The 24133-nt window shown below is 31.5% G+C and overlaps 3 protein-coding genes and 1 non-coding gene across 7 annotated transcripts; all 4 read right to left on the reverse strand.

Moving 5' to 3' along the window:
• Positions 1–974: 974 nt before the first annotated feature.
• On the reverse strand, positions 975–6877 carry LOC100799227 (probable LRR receptor-like serine/threonine-protein kinase At5g63710). Of its 2 annotated transcripts, none has more exons than XM_003525096.5 (11): positions 6504–6877; positions 5787–5939; positions 5100–5232; positions 4606–4677; positions 4047–4190; positions 3671–3736; positions 3502–3572; positions 3200–3346; positions 2560–2901; positions 1964–2358; positions 975–1538 (listed from the first exon to the last, which is right to left on the reverse strand). In XM_003525096.5, exons 2-11 carry the CDS (start codon positions 5893–5895, stop codon positions 1227–1229), a joined length of 1791 nt encoding a protein of 596 aa, XP_003525144.1. In that variant the 5' UTR covers positions 5896–5939; positions 6504–6877; the 3' UTR covers positions 975–1226. The 2 variants fall into 2 exon arrangements, with proteins under 2 accessions (XP_003525144.1, XP_014631284.1); XM_014775798.3 differs by lacking the exon at positions 6504–6877 and adding an exon at positions 6100–6476.
• A 3032-nt stretch (positions 6878–9909) lies between these two features.
• Positions 9910–15196, reverse strand: AMT3.1 (ammonium transporter AMT3.1). The gene is made up of 3 exons (XM_003524271.5): positions 14363–15196; positions 13394–13679; positions 9910–10733 (listed from the first exon to the last, which is right to left on the reverse strand). Exons 1-3 carry the CDS (start codon positions 15026–15028, stop codon positions 10225–10227), a joined length of 1461 nt encoding a protein of 486 aa, XP_003524319.1. The 5' UTR covers positions 15029–15196; the 3' UTR covers positions 9910–10224.
• Positions 15197–17984: 2788 nt separating this feature from the next.
• On the reverse strand, positions 17985–18056 carry TRNAH-GUG (transfer RNA histidin (anticodon GUG)). The gene has a single exon. It is a non-coding gene; the product is annotated as a tRNA-His (tRNA).
• A 1723-nt stretch (positions 18057–19779) lies between these two features.
• Positions 19780–24077, reverse strand: LOC100799756 (probable magnesium transporter NIPA7). 3 transcript variants are annotated; one of them, XM_003525097.4, is made up of 10 exons: positions 23664–24077; positions 23493–23549; positions 23308–23398; positions 22866–23026; positions 22648–22775; positions 22368–22505; positions 20882–20974; positions 20659–20776; positions 20187–20337; positions 19780–20090 (listed from the first exon to the last, which is right to left on the reverse strand). In XM_003525097.4, the coding sequence occupies exons 1-9, from the start codon at positions 23782–23784 to the stop codon at positions 20210–20212; spliced, it is 1035 nt and encodes a 344-aa protein (XP_003525145.1). In that variant the 5' UTR covers positions 23785–24077; the 3' UTR covers positions 19780–20090; positions 20187–20209. The 3 variants fall into 3 exon arrangements, with proteins under 3 accessions (XP_003525145.1, XP_040871549.1, XP_006580355.1); XM_041015615.1 differs by lacking the exon at positions 20882–20974 and having other exon boundaries at positions 23664–24075; XM_006580292.4 differs by lacking the exon at positions 20882–20974 and having other exon boundaries at positions 19780–20337; positions 23664–24074.
• Between the last annotated feature and the right edge of the window lie 56 nt (positions 24078–24133).

Raw genomic sequence — 24133 nt, forward strand, 5'->3', positions numbered from 1 at the left:
GAGCATGATTCGAATGTAAAGAAAAGAGAGGAGGAGGGTGGGTGGGTGATGTTTTCCGTTATAGGTCATTTTTGGTCGGAAATTATGGACGGAAAGTGAAAATGGATGAATGAAAATGAGAGAAAAAAAATCAATACGGATTCCTCCTCTGTTCTGTTCCACAACTCGCCACGTTGCTGGTGATCGGGTCCACAATCGCCTAACTCGGAGTTCTGTTCTCAGCATGAAAAATATGATTTTTTCTGGGTCCAGTGATCCAGTCCAGTCTATGTTCCCACGTTAACGATGGGTCTTTCTAGTATTGAAAATAAAATATCCAAATGGAGTAGTTTGATATATATATATATATATATATATATATAGGATTTTTTTTTATGCATAAAAATTGAACTAAGTTTAAGTGAATTTACAACATTGGGATATGATCGGTTCTGTGTGTTTGAAGTGTCATGTTTGCCTTACATTTAGAACTCAACCAGGTTCATTCATATGTAGGGCAAGTGGGAACCACCGCTGTAGTTTTTGAATATAGAAGCATGTGTGTAAAGAAAGTTGTGAGGAGTTTCTAGGCTCGAAGACAACAAAAGAAATGAACAAAGCTTATCTTATGAATTCGCAGCCCTGATAATTTGCATGGCAGATTGCACTCAGAGGATTTGTGGGGCATATCATTTGGATTTATGCTACATACCCTCTGGAAAGTCAAGTAAGAAATTACATATATATGATTTTTTTTCCTGCAAAGCCCATTCCCCCATCTAGCATGGCATTCATGGTCAGACATACAACATCTCTAGCTATTCAAGCTAAAACTTTTTGAGCACTCCCCTGCTGCGTAATGACATTGAGTTTGGAAACCTTCTCATGTAGGATAGGCTAAGGTTTAGTGTGATTGAATCCTGAAAACCAAAAACTAGAAGAAGCTAGAAAAGAAAGAATATAGCAACTATTACAAGCACAAGCCATTTCCAAGGTTACAAAAGCAACACATAGTTGTGATATACATATTGCAACAAGAATTTTCCCTTGTTCAGATATGCAGCCTGTGCCAAATCTCCCTCATTCCTTTCCTTTCTTTTCCATTGTACATCCAGCATTATACAAACACAGGCCTTTTTAGGTAATTATATATTTTCCTTTAGAGTACATTGAAGTACATACAAGTATATGTTATATTCTATGCCATAACAAGCTACCAAATTTCAAAATTGACTCTCCAGCTCTGCTTATCTTGCTCTGGAAAGCTGTATGGCTTCTTGATCAAGAGTAGATTCATCATTCCAAACAAATTGGTGAGTCATGAGTGAGAATTCTTGATTCCTAGCCTCTTCAAGTTGCTGCCAGTCAGCCCATCTATCTGCCAACCCAACTCCCTGCAGCATTTTTACCACCTCTGACATGGTTGGACGATCCTCGGGATAGCCTTGGGTGCAAAGCAACGCAACCTGAAGAATCGTCTCAACTTCCTTTGGATCATAACTCTCCAAATTTCTATCCACAATGTCCTCCAACCGTTTCTCTCTCAGCAGCTTTTTCACCTGTGTATAGAAGCTTCATCAGTATAATATATCACCACATCTTAAAAAGTAAATGATCACAAAAGCTCTAAGGACCAATTAAATAGTAAATGGTGAAAATATATAGTATGAGTTTAATTTGGATGCACTATGAGTGTAAAGTTATTTACGTTGTAGAATTCATCTCAGATATGGTTTTGAAGTTATTATAAAAGTCAACAAACATACTATAAATGACAATACATGATTAGATGATAATATAAAATTTTTACATGGTTAGCACATTCTAATTTAATTCATATATTATTTGCAAGTCTAGAGGCAAGAAAGGATAGAGCATTGGAACAAGCCCATAACAGCATCCACAACAATACAATAACACATTTTTGTATCACCAGTAAGCAGCATTTATATGACGTGATCAAGGAAATGGTGAGGCAGATTACATAATCAATCAGAAGAACATCCTCGTCCTCTTCAAGCCGAGAGAGGTCTATTGCACGCTCACCGGTGACTAGTTCAAGAAGTGTTATGCCATATCCAAAAACATCAGTCTTCTCTGAAGATTTTCCGGTGGACAAATACTCAGGGGCAATGTGACCCATTGTGCCCCTCACTTGAGTGGTAACATGAGTCATCCTTGCATCAACCAGCTTGGCTAGCCCAAAATCACCTAAAACAGCTTCAAATTCATCATCTAGTAGGATATTTGCAGCCTTTAGATCACGATGTATTATCTTAGGATTGCATTGCTCATGTAGATACTCCAAACCATGGGCAGTGCCAAAAGCCACGCGTTTCCTTGTTGGCCAGTCCAAGCCTTTCTCACCAGGTTTTAAATCTAAGTCAGCACAGAGAAATAGTGTTAAACAATGACATTTCTTCATCTTTGCACACCCTTTCAAATTGTATTAAAGAATAGTAAAGCAACATAAAATAAATATACATGTTGTGTTCTCAAATATTTTAACATGCTTAATACTGAAACTTAAGTTTGAAGAAGCTTGATCAAAATGTTAAAAACAGCAATATATAGTTTTACCTCTCAGTCGATATGCTACACTTAGATTTTCCATGAAAGGGTACACAAGGATTCTTTCAGTTGTGGTTGTGCAGAATCCAATTAGTCTTAGGAGGTTTCTATGAACTGCAACACTTATTAGTTGAACTTCTCTCTCGAACGCAGCCTCTCCACCAGGATTGTGATAATCAATGAGGCGTTTCACAGCGACTTTTGTGTTATCAGAGAGTACTCCTTTGTACACTTTTCCAAAGCCACCCTGACCAATTACATTGCCTTCACTGAAATTTTTAGTGGCAAGTTGGAGTTCACGCCAAGAAAATCTTCTCAATTGCCCGAAAAAAATTTTACTCTCGTCTTCACCTGTGGAATTAATTTGTCAGATATTAGTATTACTTTGAATGTGTATGGAAAATTAATTTCACAGGGGAAGACAAGAGAAATTTTTTTAAAAGTAAAAACAAAGACTAGAAATGGTAACTATAACATTTTTAAAATTTTTACTTTTAATTATAAAGATGTCATTTTTTTAATATATATATATATATATATATATATATATATATATATATATATATATATATATATATATATATATATATATATATATAAATCACTGAATCTTATACTACAAGCTTTGAAAATAGAAATAAAAAATTACCTGAAACATCAACAAAGACATCATCACTTTTTCGCCAGTGCTTTCGATGGTGTCGATACGTAAAGATAGCCCCAAGACACAGAAGTGCAAATGCACCACAACTTGCATAACGTACAATTTTTGCCAATTTTGATTTGTGGGCTGAAGCTGCAGGAAGAGGTAAACTTTAAGTAGCTACCTAGCTAATCTTTTTTATTTTTCATTTTATTTCTAGTTCTTATTCTTCAAGTTAAATTACACATTCTTTAATATGTACCAAAACATAATTACACCCTCCTTTTGTCTGTGTTAAACAACCAAACCTGGATTTTCAGATTTAGAAGCGCAAGACTGCTCAAAGCCAGGGCCACACTGGAGGTGCGTATCTGAAAAGCTGAAATTAATGATAGAAATAAAAAATCCATAATTAAAGAGTATACAGAAATGTTTGTTATTAAAAGAAAATATTCAAATGAATATAATGAAATTTACTTAAACAATGGAACTGAAAAGAGTTGCATTGGGATACTTCCAGTAAGACCATTAGATGAAAGATCCCTGTCAAGTGAAAACATAAATCAATTAATATAATATTCAAGATCAGGGTAGGAGCATAGGGAATGCACCACACACTTTTAAGAAATGAAGTATGGCAGCAACTAAAGTCATAAAAACAAAAATAGTATCTAGGATGCAGAATTTTTTAGTTTTACTGGCCCTTTAAGATTTGCAATTGCATCAGGAACAGATGGATGTTCCCTCTCAACACACTGAACCAAGAAGACTCTTTTTTTAAAAATAAAATCTATTTTTACACATACAACATACAAGGATGGAAAGGCCAAAGAAATGGAAAGTGATGCCTTACAGATGCTTTAGATTCGGTAGTTCACCCCAATTAGCTGGTATAGAACCATTAAAACTATTGTCAGCAAGATTTAGATATTGAAGCTCTGTCAAGTTGGAAATGTAATCAGGCAAGGGTCCTGAAAGATTGTTGTTCTGTAATTCCCTGCATTAAGAGTATAGTTAAGTGTTAAGACAACTGTCAGACTCACTGTATCATGGAAGGAAAAAATCGCATCACTGATCAATCTGTTTCACCAAAGACCTGTGATGTATTTTACATTGATTTCAAATAATCTGCAAAGTAAGTGATATGACTTACCTATTCATAATGACAAACTATTCTTAGTAAAATGATGATTTGGTTCAGAACATGAGACAGAGAATGAGGAGTCCAACATGCAACTAAAAAGATTTACAAAAGTAAAACTAAACGCTACCTTGATTTTTATGGCATCATACTCCTAATTCTTGGAAAAATTACTCAAGATAAATGATGATGGTCTCATTATCTGGATTAGTATAGCCGCAGTAGATGCAAATCTTATAATAAACGTCAAGTTATCATAATGAACACTTACAAGCTAGACAAATACTTCAATTTGGTAATTGAGGGAGAAAGTGTTCCAGAAAATCCAACTGAAGCCAAGGCCCTGTAGATAGATTAGAATTAAAAAGCTAAATTACTACAAGTCTTAGAAGTTGAGGGTGCGACATAAAAATGGTAGAGAAAAGGCTGAAAACTAGATTAAGGTTTTGTTTGGATAAATTTTTCCGTGAGCACTTTTAAAAGAATAAAATGAGAAGCAAAAATGAAATTAACTTCTTCATAAGCTGAACTTAACTTATGCATAAGTTAATTTGTAGAAACTTTCTCATATTAGCTTCTCCAAAATGTTATTTTTAACTTGTGTTAAAGCTAGTTTTACCTCATGGAGAAGCCAATTACATTTTATTTTTCTTCTTCATTTCTTTTCTTTCCTTATAGTAAGTTTTTATGGATAAATTTATCCACACATACCCTTAGAATATAATAATCATAAGCATTTTGTACTTTCTATGAGAATGAACTTACAGGGATATGACATGCCCGTTTCTACAAGTGACATGAGACCAACTGAAGCACGGGCTCACTAAAAAACTGTCCCAGTCCGTTATTTGCTTATTGGAATCATTGAGGAAATGCAAAACATCAAGCAGAGCTTCACCTGGATATTAGCCAAAATAGTTAATTAGTTCAGAATTATTTAATTAAGAGTGTTTTTTTTAAGACAAAATATTAAGAATTATTTTATTAAGAGTGTCAATAGATAATAAAAAATTATCACGTAGGGATTGAAGTCATGCATGAACCAAAGAATAACATGGCTAAAAATGGTCTTAGGAAACAAACATAGTAGTAATCTAACTAGTAAAAAGAAGAACTAATGAGAATGAAGCTACACAAGAGTGACCCTTGATGTCAAATTTATCAAAATACCGGTACTCAAGTGGAAAACAATGATTAAAATTTGATCCTGTCAGTATAAAAACTTTTTAACTGACTTTTGACACTAAAAATAAACAATATAGGGTCAGATCATTACAGTAACTGAGGTTTTTCATTTGTACTGAGAACTTTAAACAATTTTTCAAACATGTATGATTATACGGTTCATTGATAGCTTAAAAGTCTTTAAAACGGTAACACAGGGAATCAAAAATTAAATTCAAACAACATATGCTTCTGGAGAGGAAAGAATAACAACAAAGTTTACCGCACCTTCTACATCAGGATCTTTGATAGCACAACCAACTTGCAAGATAGTAAGGAATATGAGCCACCTCGTCAATATTTTGAGAGGACCCCTACTAAAATTTTGGCGAAACATATAAACTTCTTTGGTCTCCAAGGAAATCTCACCTGTTCGAATCCCTTTTCAGAAGTTTCCACGGGGAAAAAATCACCAACAGAAACAGTTTAATTAATAACATTTTAACATAAAAATAACAATAACACTATGCAAACAAATAAATAAATATAGTATGTCCAGAAACATATAGATGATAGTAACATCATAGCCAGCAGGATATACAAGTTTACAACAGCAACTCCTTGGTTTTAAAGATGAATGCAAGAGAGAAAACCAACATAGAACATAGAACATTTATTCAACAAAAAACGGACACAGTTGCAAGAACTCTAAATATGGAATTTATTAGAGTGACTAATTAGATTAAGTAAGCCAGGAGATGGGGCCATATATATATATATATATGAGCTAGGATCCATGTGATGTGAAAATATGTATAGCCATGATTGATAATATATGTGCATGTTTTTTTGGTATATATATATAGACCAAAAAAGCATGCACTATACATATTTTACATATTTTCACATCACATGGATGCTCATGTAACAAGAAGCTAGCTAGTATTTCTATGAAGTAGTTAACAATGGGGGACAAAATGAGGAGAAAAGGAAGAAAAAACATACTAGTTTAGCGCGCTGCACACACCAGTGACACCACCATGAACATTGAAAGGAGAGAGAGGCAGTCGAAGAGGGAAAAACTTTATTGTTGTCACAATGATGAGTGTCAAGATCAAGTGAGTTGAGTGGCAGGGACCCACGTGGCAATGAGCAATAGGACCCAAAAGGGAAGCAACGAGGACTCCTTTTTAGAATAAACAAAATAATAAATAGATGAAACAAAACAATAAAGAATATGAGAGCTAGTATTTGGTTTGTGTGAGTGGTGGGAATAGAATGAGAATCCCACTAAACAAGGATTTCACTTTGTTGATAATAATCGCCTTGTTCATCACCCCTTTATATCTCTTTTAAGACAATGCTCCAACTCCAAGCATATATCTCATTCCCATCTTTATTTATGCTGAGCTGTGGCACCAATGAAGCTTCCACTAAAAATGATTTCATTATATATTCTCCTGTTCCGTGACGGTGCTTCTTCAATTTTTTTAAAGGCAAAGAACCACTTTAGATTTTAAAAGGTGCCATTAATAATAATAAATTAAGTAAAATTTGTGGACCGTGGCGGGGGAGGAGGAAGACTCATAATAATGTTTTAAGAAGGATAAGGAATTGTGGATAATTATGGCATCACTGTGTACAAATTAAAATTAAATTATTATATGATGTGAGACTATCCCAATTATCTAAGTCAATTTTTACATATTATATAATTAAATATTATTAATTCTTTTTCATAAATTAAAAAACTCAACTACTCTCTATCACATATAATTGAATTGAAATGACAAATATAATTTTTTTATAATAAATCACATGGATTTTTTATCAAAAATAATTTTGTTTAAGTTTGATAGAATTATTATAAATAATAAGATTTTTTTTAAAATATTTTAAAAAAATATATTCAAAATTCGAAATTGACACCTATAATTAAATTCAAATAATTCACACACACGAATTAATGAAGTATGTTTGATGATAATTGATGATGATTTAGGATTATCTAATAATTTTTTGTGACATTATGAATTGGTATGGTGTAGTGAGACTGTGACACATGTAATGTTGTTGAAAGTGGTGGTGTCTTAGAAACATGGTTGACGTGGGAGTCAACGTTTGTAGGCACACAGTAGTACTTGGTGTTACTGTTGGGAGTGGGAGAAACGAAGGAAGGTTGGGCAATTGCTGTAATGTGGAGCTGTTGGATATTTCGACGACAATTAGCAACGAGAAGGAAGGAGGGAAGGAGAAAGATAGTATCTTATCTATCTATGGTTGTACTTGTTTGGATTGAAAATTCCAAAAAGCCAAAATGTTCACGTGTTGACTTACTATTTTCATTTGTTTCTTTTAGGGAAAAGGTATACAAGGATAACCAAATGCAAGAAATAAAGGCATTACATCTTGGTTCAAGACCTGTTTAGTTATAACTCTATTTTTTTTTTGTAGGAGAATTATTTTTTAAAATAAGTATATTTTTAGTTTTTCATACATTTGCTTTAGTTTTTTTTTTATATATAAAATAGTTAGAAGTTAAAAAGAATTTAAAATCTAATAAAATCATAAACTATTTTTAAAATAATTACTCTCTTACAAAATGTAAATTTTATAATTATAAACAAACATGAACTAAATTATTTTTCAATTTTTTTGAAAAATAATAACTAAAATATTTTACGTCAGAATTGATTCGTTATAATCTATAATAAACTAGTCCTTAATAAGTAATTTTTTTCCTTTAAAGACAAGGCTGAATCAAACATCTAGAGGAAACTCTTAAAATATATTTAAGACTTTGTTTTTTTTTTATAAAATAAAAATAAAATTAGCTATGAAAAAGACTAACTAAAGTGACTTTTAAAAATGAGTTGCATATATACCTTAATGTGAGACAAAGAAACAAGACTTTAAGTAGAAAAGGAGATTCTAAATAAAAATGATCAAACAACTTCTACTTTATATTTTTTTAAAAATTTTGTTTAATTATTTTTAAAAGGAAAAAATAGACTAAACATAAACTTAGTTTTTTTTTTTGGTATTGGTCATGACTTCAGTATATGGATCGTGGGACATTAACTTGTTTTGACATATAATCGTTTGTTGTTTTAGTCGAATTGTGTTTTTATTTTCTTTTCGTTTTGTTTTGTATGTTTTTGTGCTGATATATTCTTTTTAGGGTCACTTCGTGACACCTTTTATTAATATATCAGTCTTATTTTATCTTTTATTTTTATTTATTTATAAAATTCAAACTAAAAAATTTATTAAAAAAATTGACCCGTCAAACCAACATATTGGTAACCTTAGCTTATTTTATAAAAATGTTTAAAAAATAAGTGATTTTTTTAATACATTAAACAGAACCAAACAAGTTAGTCTAACTCCTTTACCACTTATGAAAACTATTTTAAATTAGAATTTTTTTACAAAAAGTTCATCTAATAATGTTAATTTTTAATATAAAATTATTTTAAAAAAAATATTTTGAGTTAGACATTCTTGAATCTTGAGATTTAAATAAGAAGTAGAAATTAAAAATTCTAAAATAAAAATAAAAAATATTTTTTAAAATAAATTTATTAAAAAAAAAATTTGATGGTTTGTTTTCTTAAATTTTGATTCAATCCAAAAGATAATGAAGCATCCACTGATGGGAGCGAAACTATTCACATCACGTCTAAATATTTAATTAATTGTTGAGGGTGGAAAGACAGCCACTCCACAAAGCTCAATGGCAATGGAATAAGGCGATATCATGACCATAAATTAGACCCCACTAATATACTACTGTTCTTGGGGCCCCTTTGCTTCTTACTAACAAAATCTCCAGCTACAATGATCTCGTTACATGAGCAATGAGCAATAACTAAGAGAAACAACTTAGTTTATTTTTGTAACAATTTAATCTAGTTTTAATAAAAACTGCGAAAAAATAATTAAATAAATCCTACTTTTATTTTTTAAATAAAATACATCAAATAAATTGATTCATGGGAGAATAAAAATATTTGAATTAAAGCATCATTTAAAAATATATACCCACATAAGATTTACTAGAAGAAATAAGATTGATTCGATGGTAAAAATAAAAGAGGAGGAAAGATAAATATTAGATTCAAGTTCCTCTCTTAACAAAATAATTAACATATTAATAATTAATATTTACTAATAAAAAAATAAGACTATCTAATTTTTTCACTATTTTCCTCCCCTCCCCTCTATTTCTCCCTACCAAACGGAGATTCAAGACCATTGAAGTTGAACTTAATATAAAGGAACAATATGAACAATGCAAGGATCTAAAGTTTAAATTCTTAAAAAGAGACTACCACATTTAATAGTTTGAATATAAAAAAGAAAAGAATAGAGCTAGCCCCAAACGGCGAAATATTCCAAACTATTAAAATTACTCTCATTTCCGAAATTTCGTAAATGCAACTTCCAAGCTCATAAGCTCAATTCTCAAATACATAATTACCAAGACTGCCCATTGGTACATTTATATCTGTGAAGAAATCATTAAACAGAGAGTCTGAGACCAAAGCGCTAAGATGATACTAATAAAATCAACATTGCAGGCATTAATTAACACAAACACAGATGACAGAACAAATCAGATTTCTTTTTCTTCAACAGCTATATCCTAAAGAAACATTATGGAATGACACAAATTAGCAACAAAGAATCAATTGATTCAATTCAAGTACAACTCCTCGATCATCTAGACCACTTGAGTGGCACCACTAGACACAACTCCATGGTGAGTGGTATCATCTTTGTAGATGCTAAGTTTCTCTCCATCACCCCACAGAGCATAAGCCTCTTCCCCATGAACCGCATCATCTCCAATGAGAAGCTCTTCCTCTGTCATTCTAAGTGGAACTATGAAACTAATAACCACACAAATAATTGAAGTGACCACAAGGTTCCACCCAATGATGAACAAAGCTCCCACGATTTGTTTAAGGATTTGGACTCCACCAGGGCCTCCATAGACTCCTCCTTTGGAGTTGGTGACAGGTAGAAAGAGTGCACACAGACGAGGTTCGGCAAATAGGCCAGTGAGTATGCCTCCAAGAAGGCCAGCCACAGCATGAGTGTGGAACACAGCAAGGGTGTCATCAACCATTTGAAACAATTTCAGCTTTTTCCCTAATACCATCATGCTGAACCATGGGACACTGCCTGAAAGAACTCCCATCACTATGGCAGCCCATCCTTGAACCAGACCTATTCACAAATTAAGATCCAATGCCAACATTTGGCACAAAGATTAATTGACTGAATATGTTGGTTGTATTAAGGGAAAATTAAATCCTACCCTATGTTTAAATTTACGTGAGGTTAAACTATTCATTTGATTTCTATAGTCTATATTTTAAACTTTTTACTCTTATTCTAGAAAATTGTAAGTTTTAGATAAAAGATAACTTTTGATGCTTGGCATTAATACTAGAGAAAATTATCTGATGATATAAAATTACTATAAAAAAAAAAATCCTTGGTAATAAATCTTAAAAAAAATTGTCTAGCTAGAAACTAAAACTTATAATTTTCTTGTATAAGAATTAAAACTTAAGATAAGAACAAGAATCGAAATGAACAGTTTAACCTTTTACATAATGCAGTAAAAAAAAACTTTTACATAATAATAAACTCGTGCTTAAAATTTATCTGTCTGGATAGAAATTAAATAAGTAAAACTCTATAAAATTAATGATGAGAGCTAGATAATTAATTTCTACGTACCCTATTTTGTAAGGGATAGACACACAAAAGATAAGCTTTTAAATTTTGATGGGTAAACAATATTTTTAAAGGGTAGACAACATCACCGGGAGTCTGTGATATAGCGAATTTTAAGTTTTGATTGACCGCCGGCAAGAATTTATCTTAATATTTTATATGAATTTAATTTTGATATGATCAACGTCAATATGAAGAGTTTCATTACAATAATAACTTTTATAAAACAGCTAATTGAATAATAAAAAGGTATGATTAATTAATACGATTGACAACAGATCAAGACTTGATCCATACATATTATTAGACAAATATACGATTAATTAATAACAATAAATCAAGACTTGATCCATTTGCATATATTATTTGAAAAATGTAAATATATATAATATTAGACTTTGATTGCGTTAAAAAAAAAGCTAGACTTGATAGGAAACAAAATACCCGAAAGTGCTACTATGGCCGATTAATTTATGTTAAGAGTTTGTTTTCCTATTTCGTTTTTAATTATCATTTGTTAGCTGAAATAATCGGTTGGTAATTAAGGCTTTTCGTGAAATAATAATTTTTTTTGTGTATACTGTATACCATGACTGGTTATGATTATATCATATCAATACGTAGTTCTTTTCAAAACAAAACATAGTTTAAAATGAATCACACATGCAGGCATTGACTTTTCCTTTTTTCGTAAATAGGACGCAAAAGAATCATCACACGTATATATTCTAGATTAGAAATGTACGTAAACCCTTAATTTCAGCAAAAAAATAAAATAAAATTGTATACCCTTAAATCTAGACGCATTAATTGTACAAATTATTGGGTATATATAATGAATTTTGAATAGTCATTGTATGTATAAAGTGATGAAGTCATTGGAATGAATCTGAGTACAAATTGTATGTTTTTTTTAAGGTTAAATTATTATTTTTTCTCAAAATTATTATTTAGGTTCGATTAAATCTTTTATTTTTTTGGCACAATTTAATCTTATAATTTTTAAAATTGATTTAATTTCATCCTTTCGTTTAGAAAATATATATTTTATGCGATTTAAGATCGTTATAAATTATGATTTTTAAGGATATTGACTCAATTTTGATGATATGATCAAATTGAATCGTTTTAAAAAATTCAAAAATCAATCCCAAAAAAATTAAAGAGTCAAATTGAATCTAAAATATAAATTAGTGAACAAAAATTAATTTAACTTTTTTTTTATCATTGAGTACAAATTGTATGTTGAAATAGATAAAATTTGCAATATCATATTCTGACATATTAAATTAATTAGCAAATGTTATATGATCCCGTTACGATGAAAGTAAAAAAAAAAAAACACTTATAATATTAAAAACATAAAATTATTTAATAGTTACTTTTCAAAAACAGAAAATGAGTTATGCCTTTATAGTGTAAAAAAATTTACACAATAATCTAATCATAACTTATCATATGATAAATTTATTGATTTTTAAAATAATTATTTTAAAATAATTAAATGATGATTTGTGATTAAATAACAATGTAAAATTATTTTAAATTATCATGTATAAACATTAAACTCTTTTAAAAATTACTTTTTTTTAATAGTTTTCAAAATACTATATTTATTAATCTATGCCCTTCGTTAGCATGACCTCAAATAATTAAGTATTCGGTCTTTGATAATATAATTAAACCAGTTGCAGTTTGTTTCCGCTAATGTTGAATGTTTCATGCTTTAATTTTATCTTCCCATTTTTTAAAGTTTATTGATTAGTTTATTAATTAAGCATTCAACTCTATTGGGATCCCAAAGTTAAGAGTGGAATCTCCCAGCTAGTTTCGTACCCAAAAAATTTAAAAATTAAAAAAGGATAATTCCTGATTATTAAGAAGGATTTATATCGTGATCAACGGATCGAACTAATTAACTTGGTTGAGCGTTCAACTTCCTAGCTCCTAAATTTAATGTTCACTTTTATTTTTATTGGTAAGTATCCATTAACACATAATCTAAGTATGAATCTGATTCTTAAGATGTTAATTAAAAAATTAATGTAAAAATTATAAAAACACATAAAAAAAATATAAACAATATAATTTTACATATCCTAATAAAAACCACTTGATAGGATTTGTTATAATTAGGGACTTACCAGCTCCGGGAGTGATGCAAACAAGGCCAGTTATCATGCCCTGAACGGCTCCAATAACTGAGGGTTTCTTGAAGAAAATAACGTCCAACCACGTCCATACGAGGAGGCTGGTGGCGGCGCAAATGTTGGTGTTAAGCACCGCCATCGACGAGTCCGTGTTTGCCGCGTACGGATCTCCGCCGTTGAAACCTGCCCATCCCATCCATAGTAGCCCTGCCCCCGCCAACGTTAGCAACACATTGTTTGGCGGGAATCTCTCTCTGTCCTTCTTCGATCTTGGCCCCACCTGTTTCATTTTCAAAATTTTATCATTTCACCATTCTCCATCGGTCCACCTTGTTCTTTGTCTTCAGATTAATTTCGTTGCTTTCAAATTCCATGATAACGATCGATGATGATAATTACTCTATTAATTCTGTTTGATTAATTTCCCGCTTTTATTTAAATATTGTGGTTGCATCACCAAGAAAATTAAGCTTTACATTTTAATTTAACGTGTAAGCTTAGCTAACCCTATTAAAATATATATGTGATTGTTGATGCGTCATTATGTTAACAAAAATTATTAGATATATAGTGAGAGATTAATGATATATAAAATACAAACACTATCAAACGGTTCCGGTTTTCATTTAAACTATGTTTCTTAACTAGACTTTTATCTTTTAATTTTTAATTATAGAAGGAAATAAGGTCATGTGGAACAAGGCAAAGCAAAAAACACACATTAATTAAATTAAAGTTAATATAATTTTGATGCATTTCAGAAAATACTAAACAGTGAAAGCGTGCATGCATATCGTGTATACACATCCTTGTTCATTTTTAGTATGTATGTTGAATAATTTACTTTGTCTTTTTAATCCTAGACTCTCATCAAGAAACGAAATTAGGTTGCATGGTTGCGGCCATATAGAAAATTAAAAATGATGACCTTAGGGTGGAAGTGTAAGAAGTGAAGTAACAAACCCAATAAGCAGCAGTGAAGCCAGCAATCCCGGAAGAGAGATGAATAACATAACCACCAGAGTAGTCCATAACGCCCCAGTGGAACAAGAACCCTCCACCCCACAAGCTAAACGCCCCAATGGTGTAAGAGAAAGTAAGCCAAAGCGGCACAAACATCATCCACGCCTTGAAGTTCATCCTAGCCAGCACCGACCCAGCCAATATAACAACCGCAATAGCCGCAAAAACACACTGAAACCATACCATAGTACCCATCGGATAAAACGGCGTTATCTCCGCCGTCTCCAAACCACCACCGTTTCTAAAATAATGCGGCGTGGCGGGCAGGCCCGCCTGCTTTATCAGAAACCTCTGGCCCAACGCGGGCCCGGCTTTGCCCCAAAACGGCAGCAGCTCCTCCCCAAACGACATCTTGTAGGCCCACGCCACCCAACAGATGATAACCGCCGCAAAAGCGTAGAGGGCCATGAAGGCAGAGTTGACGGCCCATTTCTTTTTGACGATGCTTCCGTAGAGGATGACGAGGCCCGGCATGCTTTGAATCCCAACCAAGGTGGCTGACACCATTTGCCATGCGTTGTCTCCTTTGTTCAACCAATCTGGGACTCCCAGGCTTGTCCATGCTTGGTATGCTATTGGCAACGAATTCACCGGAGGAGTAGCCATCAATCACCACTTTCTTTTGTGCCTAGGGCTGCCCAAACTTTTAACAATGGTATCTTTGGTGTGTCTTTTTATTCATACTTCAAGTGTACGCCTGGCTCCTAATAATAATTACGTATTTTTTAAGATATAAGAGAAGATGCATCTCCCTACTGATTCCATCTACTTGTCTAAGTAAAAGGTGATCCTCCACGTTGACATCCCAGGATTCTTGCACATTTATATTCTTTCTTTATTTTCCTTAATTAAGTTTCTAATATTGAGGATAATAATATTATAGGACAAGTGAGCTTATGCACTTCATTAAGCTATAAAAAATATATATATTCCTTAAGTGTCTAATGAGAATACTATATAATTGGTGGGTTTAGAAATTTTAAATTATAAAAACAATACTGACATATATAAATTTGTGAACAACATTTATATTATAAGTTAACTGTTTTACTACATTTTAAATTATGAGAATAATTTAGAATCGTATATATTATATTAAGAAAAATGATAATCTGGTGGGGCATCTGGCCCAAATGTCACAAGGATATAGATAGATTCCTTCTTAGGTTCCAAAGCTGACAATTGGAGGCATACGATTACGAGGATAGTGGCACGAATTAGAGCGCTGCGGGTTGTCGTATTAGCCAGCTTGGCACATGAACCAGACCCACTACTACTAGTCGTGTATTAATTGTTGCATTAATTATTAGTTTCTTTTAGATTGAAAAATCGAATTCATAATTTTTTTTATTTTACCATCAATTAATCTTATAATTCTAAATAATATAAAGACATAAATTTATTTTTTAAAGGAACTTAAATATGTTTTTAAATTCTAATAAATATAGTTAAATTTAATTCTAATTTCTTTAAAATTTATTGATTTTTATTGTTGTAAATTTTAAGTTTGTTGAAAATAATCTTTATTAATAATTAATGTTGATATTACATATTTAACTATATGAACATCGTGATGATATTGACATCTAATAGGATACAGTTAAATATATTAATTAATAAAAATAATAAAATTATTTTAATGTTTTTTAAAATTATGTAAAATGAAATTAAAATTAAACATTTTTACATTAATTAAAAAAGCATATTTTTCTCATAAAAATGTATACATTTTATTATGTAGTTACTTAGTTATTTTGTCTTTGATTCTCACTTTCTAAATATTATATGCAATATTCTGTATTTTGTAAGTACGTATCCTGAATGAATTTAGACCATGACATTAAGCTATATACCAATCAGATCAAAACCAATGCACAGGTTCTGAATATAAATTAGGCTATCCCAATCATATCAATTCACACTGATAACCCATTAAAACATAGGGCAACAGTATAAGGCAACTAACGGCTAAAACAAAGACAACATAAATATTATAGAATTTTGCAGCCAACATTGTTTATCATTGGATGCGTGTTTGGTTTCACATAAAATCATATAAAAAAAATGATGCAAAAGCAACTATTACAAAGGAATAACACTTTTGACTAGACTCAACCCTCATTATTCTCTCATGCACGAAGATGACATGATGATGATAATAGAGATTGGAAGCTGTGTTTTTAATTATCTGTAATTGCGCGATTAGCATGTATATAATAGTATAATTAGTTGTCGTTTATATAAGTTATCTGTAGTTTGGTGTTTTAATAAGCAAAACCTCAGCAGCAATTAACGTTAACTGCCAGCTAACCTGAATCATCGATCGTTTATTATTATTAAGGGCTTATTAATTTGTCAAAGTCATGAATCAGCCAGATGTTAATCCGATCTTAAACTTAAAGATATCCTGCTTTGTCAAAGAAGAGAAATGTATATATATATATATATATATGTCACGCAATACAATTTTTTTGTGAACTGACACTGAACACTATTTTATTAGGAAAAAATATTGTAATTCCATCTCACTGCGTTTTTCAAGGATTAATTTAATTAAGATTCCCCCATTAATCTCTACAATGATCTTGAAGGAGCATTTCAGCGATTATAATACCCGCAATTTGCAAATTTTGATTGAATAATTAGTCTTTTTTTTAGGGACCAATTTACAATATTGAAGCGCTTGAGTAATGACCTGTTTTGCAACTATTCCTTCCTTAATCACAGTGATTTAATTAATAACTAATGTATCTAAGGTCAACCAAAATGATCTCCAAAAGATATTATCCCACGTTCTCTCTTAAATCTTAATGTTTCTCAACCAAAAACAAATGCAGTAAAAAACATAAATTTAAACAAATTAGTCTAATATCAGATAAATACCTATGATTTTTTTTTGACATAAACCTATGAAGTTCTTTCCCGCTTTTAAATAAGAAAAGTTTCTTACTATATATCATTAAAAATATAATGAGAAACATAAAAATATAGTAATAAAGTTTTTTTTCAAACACAATTTTCAAAAATTAAATCTTTCTTAAGAGAAATCAAACATATACGTGTGAATCAATCATTCGTTAATTAATTTGTTTAATTATTTAGACCTGTAATTAACTCTGGTGTCAATTAACTAATTGTTACTTCGTAAATATTTATTTAAAAAAAAGATATATTAATAACATTAAAAAAAACTTAATGCTTATAATAATTAATTTTGACATTTTTTAAAAGTTCGCATATTCGGGGTGTTCAAATGTCAACCAGCTGCCTGCATTGGATCATATGAGATCGGGTCAAGTCAGTTAAAAATGCATTCTTGAACATCACATAGGTTGGCTTAACTTAATTTGCACTACAATTCAAACTTTATTATTGGTAGTATTTTATTTATTGGGCCCCTTAATTGTTTCTGAATAAAAAGATAATTAGATATTAGTAGGTGTAATTTTTAATCAAATCAAACTTCACTAAATAAAATGAAATTGTAAAAGAAACCGATACAATTTTGTTTAGGTCGAAAAGAAAGAAGGAGAACGAAAACTGAAGCACGTAAAAAAAAGAATGTGGCTGCTGGGATTCGAGCCCAGGTCTCCACGGCCACAACGTGGAATTCTTACCACTAAACTACAGCCACTTTGTCTGATAAGTTCATGTTTATTTTTGTATAATTTTCATTTGCATACAAATACAACAGGGCCCACTTTCCTCAGAATTTGGATCTTGTTCTCCAGATCCTGCTTCCATCTTCTTTAAAATTACACGAAATCACATCCCTTAAGTTTATCTGTAGAAGATTTCAATAATTTTCCAAAGAAAAAACGAATGACGCGGCTAAACTCTTTGCTATGATGTATTATACAAGTATTTTTTAAATTTAAGATAATAAAACATATAAGAGATAAAAAAAATCATTATTAAATAATGATAAACTTGAGTTTATTGTGAAAGAAAAATATGATAAGAGATGATTTCATTATCAATAATGAAATTTTATTTATTAATAAAAATAAAAAATTAATTGAAAATAGAATATAGAATAAATTATTTAAATAAAAAAATACATAATTTCCATGTTATTAATTTAATTTAATATGTTTAATTTTCAACTTTAAATTAAAATTAACCAAATCTTAACAATAATATTTGACAGTAAAATATGATTGAGAAATAAAGTAAATCCCAAAAGAATATAATCAGAATGTATTAATATTGTAAATAATTTTTACATTATGATTCAATCATAAATTTTAATGTATTTTTATGATAAAAATCATTAAAATGTATCATTAAATTATTAACTTTTATGATAATGACTTTAAAATTTATTTCTAAGATGTTTTTTTGACAGATTTCTAAGATAATTTTTAATTAATTAACAATCTAAAAATATTTATACTAATAATGTACCAAAATTAAGTAGTTAACTTTAATAAAAGAGAAAATTTGTAAAATATATAATAATTTGAATAGTATCAATATTAATAAACTTTAAATGATTAACATAATAAGGATATAACAACATATTCACAGTTGCAACAATTTATTAACTTTTTCCATTGTCAATAACAATTATATCAAATTACAAAATATATTGCCATTATTTGTTGGTTTATGTGCAATTCCATAGTAGTATCATTCAGTTCTAATGACTAAACTGCCATCATACAATTTAATATTTAACCCTTCTAAAATAAAGGATTTACTTTACAAATTTATGTGAGAAACTAAGATTATTGCCTGAAAATTATTGGTTAAGATTATGATGAAGGCATGTGAATGATGCCTTCATGATGAAAGTTGCCTGGGAATTGTGCACGAGAAATGAAGACCTTGGTGTAATTCGTTGCAACTGTATTTTGGGCTTTGCCCCTTCCATTCGAAAAAAAAAAATTGTAACAAATAGCTTTTGACTTCTCTAAAATGAAAAGAGTGTAATTTAGAAGATAAAGCACACCTATAACCATTAATTGGAAAAACTAAAGGTTGATATTGTTAATAACTTAAAACATTTGTCACATATCTACTTAATTTTTACCACAATTTAACCTATAAATTTTTTTAACCAATGGCTGTAATTTGGAGGATGTCGTTTGGATCTTCTCCAGTAGTTTTTTAATCACTGACTGTAACTCTTCTTCAATGTACTCGGTATAGTGAATCACTCGCTTCATATGAGCTAAATCCCACAATTTAAGCCAGAATAACTTCATTTTGGTTCAAAACCTTACTGGTCTCTAGGCAGTAGCAGTTAGCACAAATAGGTTTTCTACTATGACATATGTATGCATAGATCCTACCAATAATTTTCAAGTACTAATTAATTAAATAATTGAAAGTTGAAACTACACGGATCGATATACATTATTAGCTTCCACAGCCTGCAAAACACTAGAACACTGAAACATTCTTCATTTAACAAAAAAAATAATAAGAAATAAAAAAGACAGGGTGGTGTGAGAAGAACCAATAGGGAAATACATTGAAGAAATACAAGAGAGTTGAGAAAAAGGAAGCAAGCTAGACTATAACTCACTCCTTAGAAACATGAACATGGTCAAAGGACCATTTTAATTCTTAGGTGATAGCACTCAAGCCTTCGTTTCAAGTGCTACCAGTAGACAAAAACCTAGATTTCCCCCCAAAAAAGGAAGCACTGTCTCCTCTCTGCCTGCACAGTGTTGCTTAATATAAACAAGCTTAAGGAATATGAAAAATGCAGGTGCTATATCTAGCTTAATGGAAGGATAGCACATGATAGATCTACCTCATGCAGTTTAGCCTCCTTTGTCACTTGAAATGGTCTTGCCGTATAATCGCAATTAAATTCAAGGGTGACACATCCTCCTCCTGTTTCCAGGGTTCGCTGTTGCCTTGGATATACCATGACACTTTTGGAGACAATGGTGTATATAAATCTGAATGTGAAGAACAATAAGATAGTGTATGTACTTTTTGGGAAACAGCATTAGTTATCTCAACTTAAGATTACTAGAAAGTAGCAAATAATTTCCAATCTCAGTGCCAAGAGTAAACATATCCTATTATGCTATGAAATCCTACACTATCTGATGCGACCCCTATCCAGATATTGAATTCAGGATTAGGACAAATGTACAATATACTGATTAGAATATTGAACAACATAAGAAAAGCCCTTATCCACGTAAACATAAGATTGGAATAATGATGAGCTTCTATCATCCAAGTCCTCCACACTAAAGTGCAAGAGGTATTACCTGCAACGACTGGAGGATCTGGCTCTCTTGTACTGTGCAATATAGTCGTTCCAGATAAAATAGTGATGAAACCACATAGCTCTGATGCAATACTGCTTATACTTTGACCAGAATAGTCCTAAATAAGAAAAGCAGAGGAGGCAGGATTACAAAAAATACTTGAACCATAAAATGTCTCCTTCCACACACAAATTTTCTCATTATGTTTCTGAAAAGTATAAACCTTAAACATGATTGCGCTGGCCAATATTGTAAAAGAAGTGAACAATGCATAATAGATTGGAGAAACAACTGCTGTGTTAAAATTATCCAATGCCTGCAACCATGGAACAGTTGGTCACCATAGAAGCCAGGATTGAAGACTAAATAACAAGAAAATTATGACAACTAAAAGGAACAGAAACACTCCAGTAAATCAAAATGCAGGTGGTAGGCTTCAGCTCAAGCATCACATAGATATTATTTGGACAAGGGATTTACATCTCTGGCTTCTAAATTATTTCACAACCTTCAAAGAGTTTCTAAAAAATTGGATATGCAATTTAATTTAGAAAGGAACAATCAATGGGCACATGGAGTCAGAAGAATTGCAAGGAAACACAATACAAGCATGATTATAGTTAGTGATCAAAGAAAAAGTTAAGAAGCCAAGAAAAGTATGATCAAAGTCTCCAAACTAAAATAATTCCCCATACTACATATAATCAGATGAGACATATAACAGGAACCCAACACGAGCTAGATCTTTTCTTCTAAAGGAAGGACAAACAATCTTATTTCAAAATCAAATGATTCTGGACGTCAAAATTTTATTCATATACTCAACAGACAAGTTAAAAAATAAGTAGTGTTTTGGGCATATACACTCCTAACCACAGTATTTATTATTCAAAGTTAATCTCAACCTTAGTTACTCGAAAAAGAGTTCTGCTCCAAATTGAAAATTACCTGAACCATAGTTGTTAGAATTGAATGATTCCATACAACTCCACAAGCCATTCATATCATGTGATAAATCATAAATGGCTTTGAACCATGCAATACATAAATGAACTGGCGTCATTATTTATCACTGATAAAATTGTGGCTTTGAATCATGCAATTCATAAATGAACTGGTGTTAAAGTTATAAGTCTAGACAGATCAACTAAGTGGTGGGATGAACAGATTCATTGATTGCATTATGGAAAATGCACCTGTCTCTTTCAATCAATCAATCAATCAATTACTTACTAGAGAAAATTGTATAAAAAAATATAAGGTATGATTGCAAACAATAGCATAGGAGATGAAAACTAAAGCTCAATTTTAAACCTTGTCCTAGAATTCATCAAATTCTTGGTTAGACAATTAGACCATATAAAATATGTAGCCAAATGCATCAAGGCAAAGAAAATCATTAAAATAAATAATTTTAAAATCAAGATTTTATAAATGGTCAGCAAACATGAATGAGTGTATCCTCCAAAATGAAGACAATTAAGAGGATATTAAACAAGAAAACAAAGTTCACATAGTTTTCATCAATCACAGGTTTCAACAAACACAAACAGCCTAACTTGTCTTCAGTAGGACATGTTATACATGTAAAACACAGAGAACAAAGCAACAGAATGCAACAAAGTATCTGAAGAAAGCACGCCTGGTTTTAACAGCTAGTTAATGTGTAATGCAAAAAATTATGCACAGAAAAAAAAAATAGTACTGACCATATTAAGGTAATTTAGTTGGACAATGATGCAGGTGACAGAAACCATTGCAAAAACCCATGCCTGAAAGTGGAAAGCCTGGTTTGCACCTTCCAGTGTAAGTTTTATCGCAATGCCAACTGCTTTTACACTCATGACCTGAGAAATTAGTATTTTATCAGAAAGATAAAACAAATGGTGGACTATGGTATACAACTCAGTCAACAGCTAGAAAGTACAGAAATATCCAAAATGATAAAAATATCACATATGACAAGGTTAACTGGGTAGAGTCACTTACTGTCAAGGACCCAACTATCGAGCATATTCCAGTATAAACCAAAATATTAGTCTGGCCATGACGGGGAGCACAATACAAAACCAAGAACAATGTCACGGCAATTGCTGAGGCAGTGTACGAGAGGAATGCTGGATGCAAAAAGCAGAAAGCAATAATCAAGAAAATACCATTAGGCATTTTTTTCATAATGGATAATCAACGAAACATTGACAGAATACCAGGTTGAATGGCCAATTCCCATATTTCTTGTACAGAACTAAGAGATTTCTCTTCGGGTGCATGCAACACAATAACAGTTGATCCCACAATGCACAGAAGACACCCCAACATGCCCATTTTCTGCAGCTTCTCCTTCAAGAGAAAATGTGCCAAGACAGCACTGCCCATATCCATAGCAATTCTCAGCTCCTTAATAATAAGGTTAAACTATTCACGTGGTTCCTATAGTTGTCCCCATTTTTAAGTTTTAGTTTTTATACGAGAAAATTATAAGTTTTAGTCCCTGCACATGCATGCCTGACAAAATTTTGGTCCCTCTCACTAATATAGAAGACTTTGTAGCAGTACAAAATCACTACAAAGAAACTGTATAGGGACTAAAACATGAAATGGAAACAGCTATAGTATTTAGTATAGTATAAAATGGAAATAAATATTTACCTAACAATAATGCTCAAAGCACCGAGTGGAGTAACAAGAACAGCAGGGGCATAAATGTAGGCTACAAAATTAGCAATCTCTCCAACAATCACTACAACAAAAAAGCAAAATCAGCAACAAAAAAAAATCTGGAAATGGGTGAAGTAAAGGGTAAAAAAGCAAAGAAAAGAGAAAATGTTGCATACTGGTAATCATTCCGACCCACCAGAGAGGTTGAAGCAAGTAGCCATAGCCACCAACACCTAAAAACCACAATGCAAAACACGACCACGAATGAAACATTATTTCCCAGAAAAATGTATTTTTTTTTTAAAGAAAGAAAAGAAAAAGTTGGGTGAGAGCAGAGAGAGGCTGACTGGCACGTGGGCCATTGGCACTGGCGAGTTGGAGACCCTTTTTCTTGATGATGAAGCTGGAGCCAATGAAAGCGCTGGAAAGCACGGCCAACACAAACCCCGTCAAATTGCTGGAGCTCATCTATCTACAGTCTTTTCCCGTTACATTCATTAGATTCACATCACAATTGAAACCCTAGAATAAGATCGAAGATGTTTGTTGGTTGTGTTGTTTACTCCTTCTTCTCCTAGATTCACTTTCGAACTCACAACGCAGCGCACCAACTACTAACTAACTAACACGCTTCACTTTCTTTTTTTTCTATTTTGCAATCAATTAAAATTCTGTCGCTCTTGTCTGTCGGAACGGGCCTTGGCTTTGGTCGCATCTCTAGATAAAGTTTGTCATTAGTAGCCTCTCCATTTATTCTTCACTGTCCAAAGTAGCTCAATTACTTTGTTCCATACGAATTAGGAATTTAATTGCTGAA

This window comes from Glycine max, chromosome 5, assembly GCF_000004515.6.
Source record: "Glycine max cultivar Williams 82 chromosome 5, Glycine_max_v4.0, whole genome shotgun sequence".
Taxonomy (NCBI): Eukaryota; Viridiplantae; Streptophyta; class Magnoliopsida; order Fabales; family Fabaceae; genus Glycine; species Glycine max.

Excerpts from the sequence above, each read along its gene's own strand:
- AMT3.1 (XM_003524271.5), bottom strand. The coding sequence starts at position 15,028 with ATGGCTACTCCTCCGGTGAATTCGTTGCCAATAGCATACCAAGCATGG. Across the intron at positions 13,680-14,362 it reads GCTTCACTGCTGCTTATTGG|GTGGGGCCAAGATCGAAGAA; the intron begins GTTTGTTACTTC and ends AAAATGAAACAG. Across the intron at positions 10,734-13,393 it reads TTGCATCACTCCCGGAGCTG|GTCTGGTTCAAGGATGGGCT; the intron begins GTAAGTCCCTAA and ends ATTTGTGAATAG.
- LOC100799756 (XM_003525097.4), bottom strand. The coding sequence starts at position 23,784 with ATGAGCTCCAGCAATTTGACGGGGTTTGTGTTGGCCGTGCTTTCCAGC. Across the intron at positions 23,550-23,663 it reads TGCCAATGGCCCACGTGCCA|GTGTTGGTGGCTATGGCTAC; the intron begins GTCAGCCTCTCT and ends TGTGGTTTTTAG. Across the intron at positions 20,338-20,658 it reads AGATCCTCCAGTCGTTGCAG|ATTTATATACACCATTGTCT; the intron begins GTAATACCTCTT and ends CTTCACATTCAG.
- LOC100799227 (XM_003525096.5), bottom strand. The coding sequence starts at position 5,895 with ATGTTTCGCCAAAATTTTAGTAGGGGTCCTCTCAAAATATTGACGAGG. Across the intron at positions 3,737-4,046 it reads CTACCGAATCTAAAGCATCT|GGATCTTTCATCTAATGGTC; the intron begins GTAAGGCATCAC and ends TTCACTTGACAG. Across the intron at positions 2,359-2,559 it reads TGTAGCATATCGACTGAGAG|ATTTAAAACCTGGTGAGAAA; the intron begins GTAAAACTATAT and ends GTGCTGACTTAG.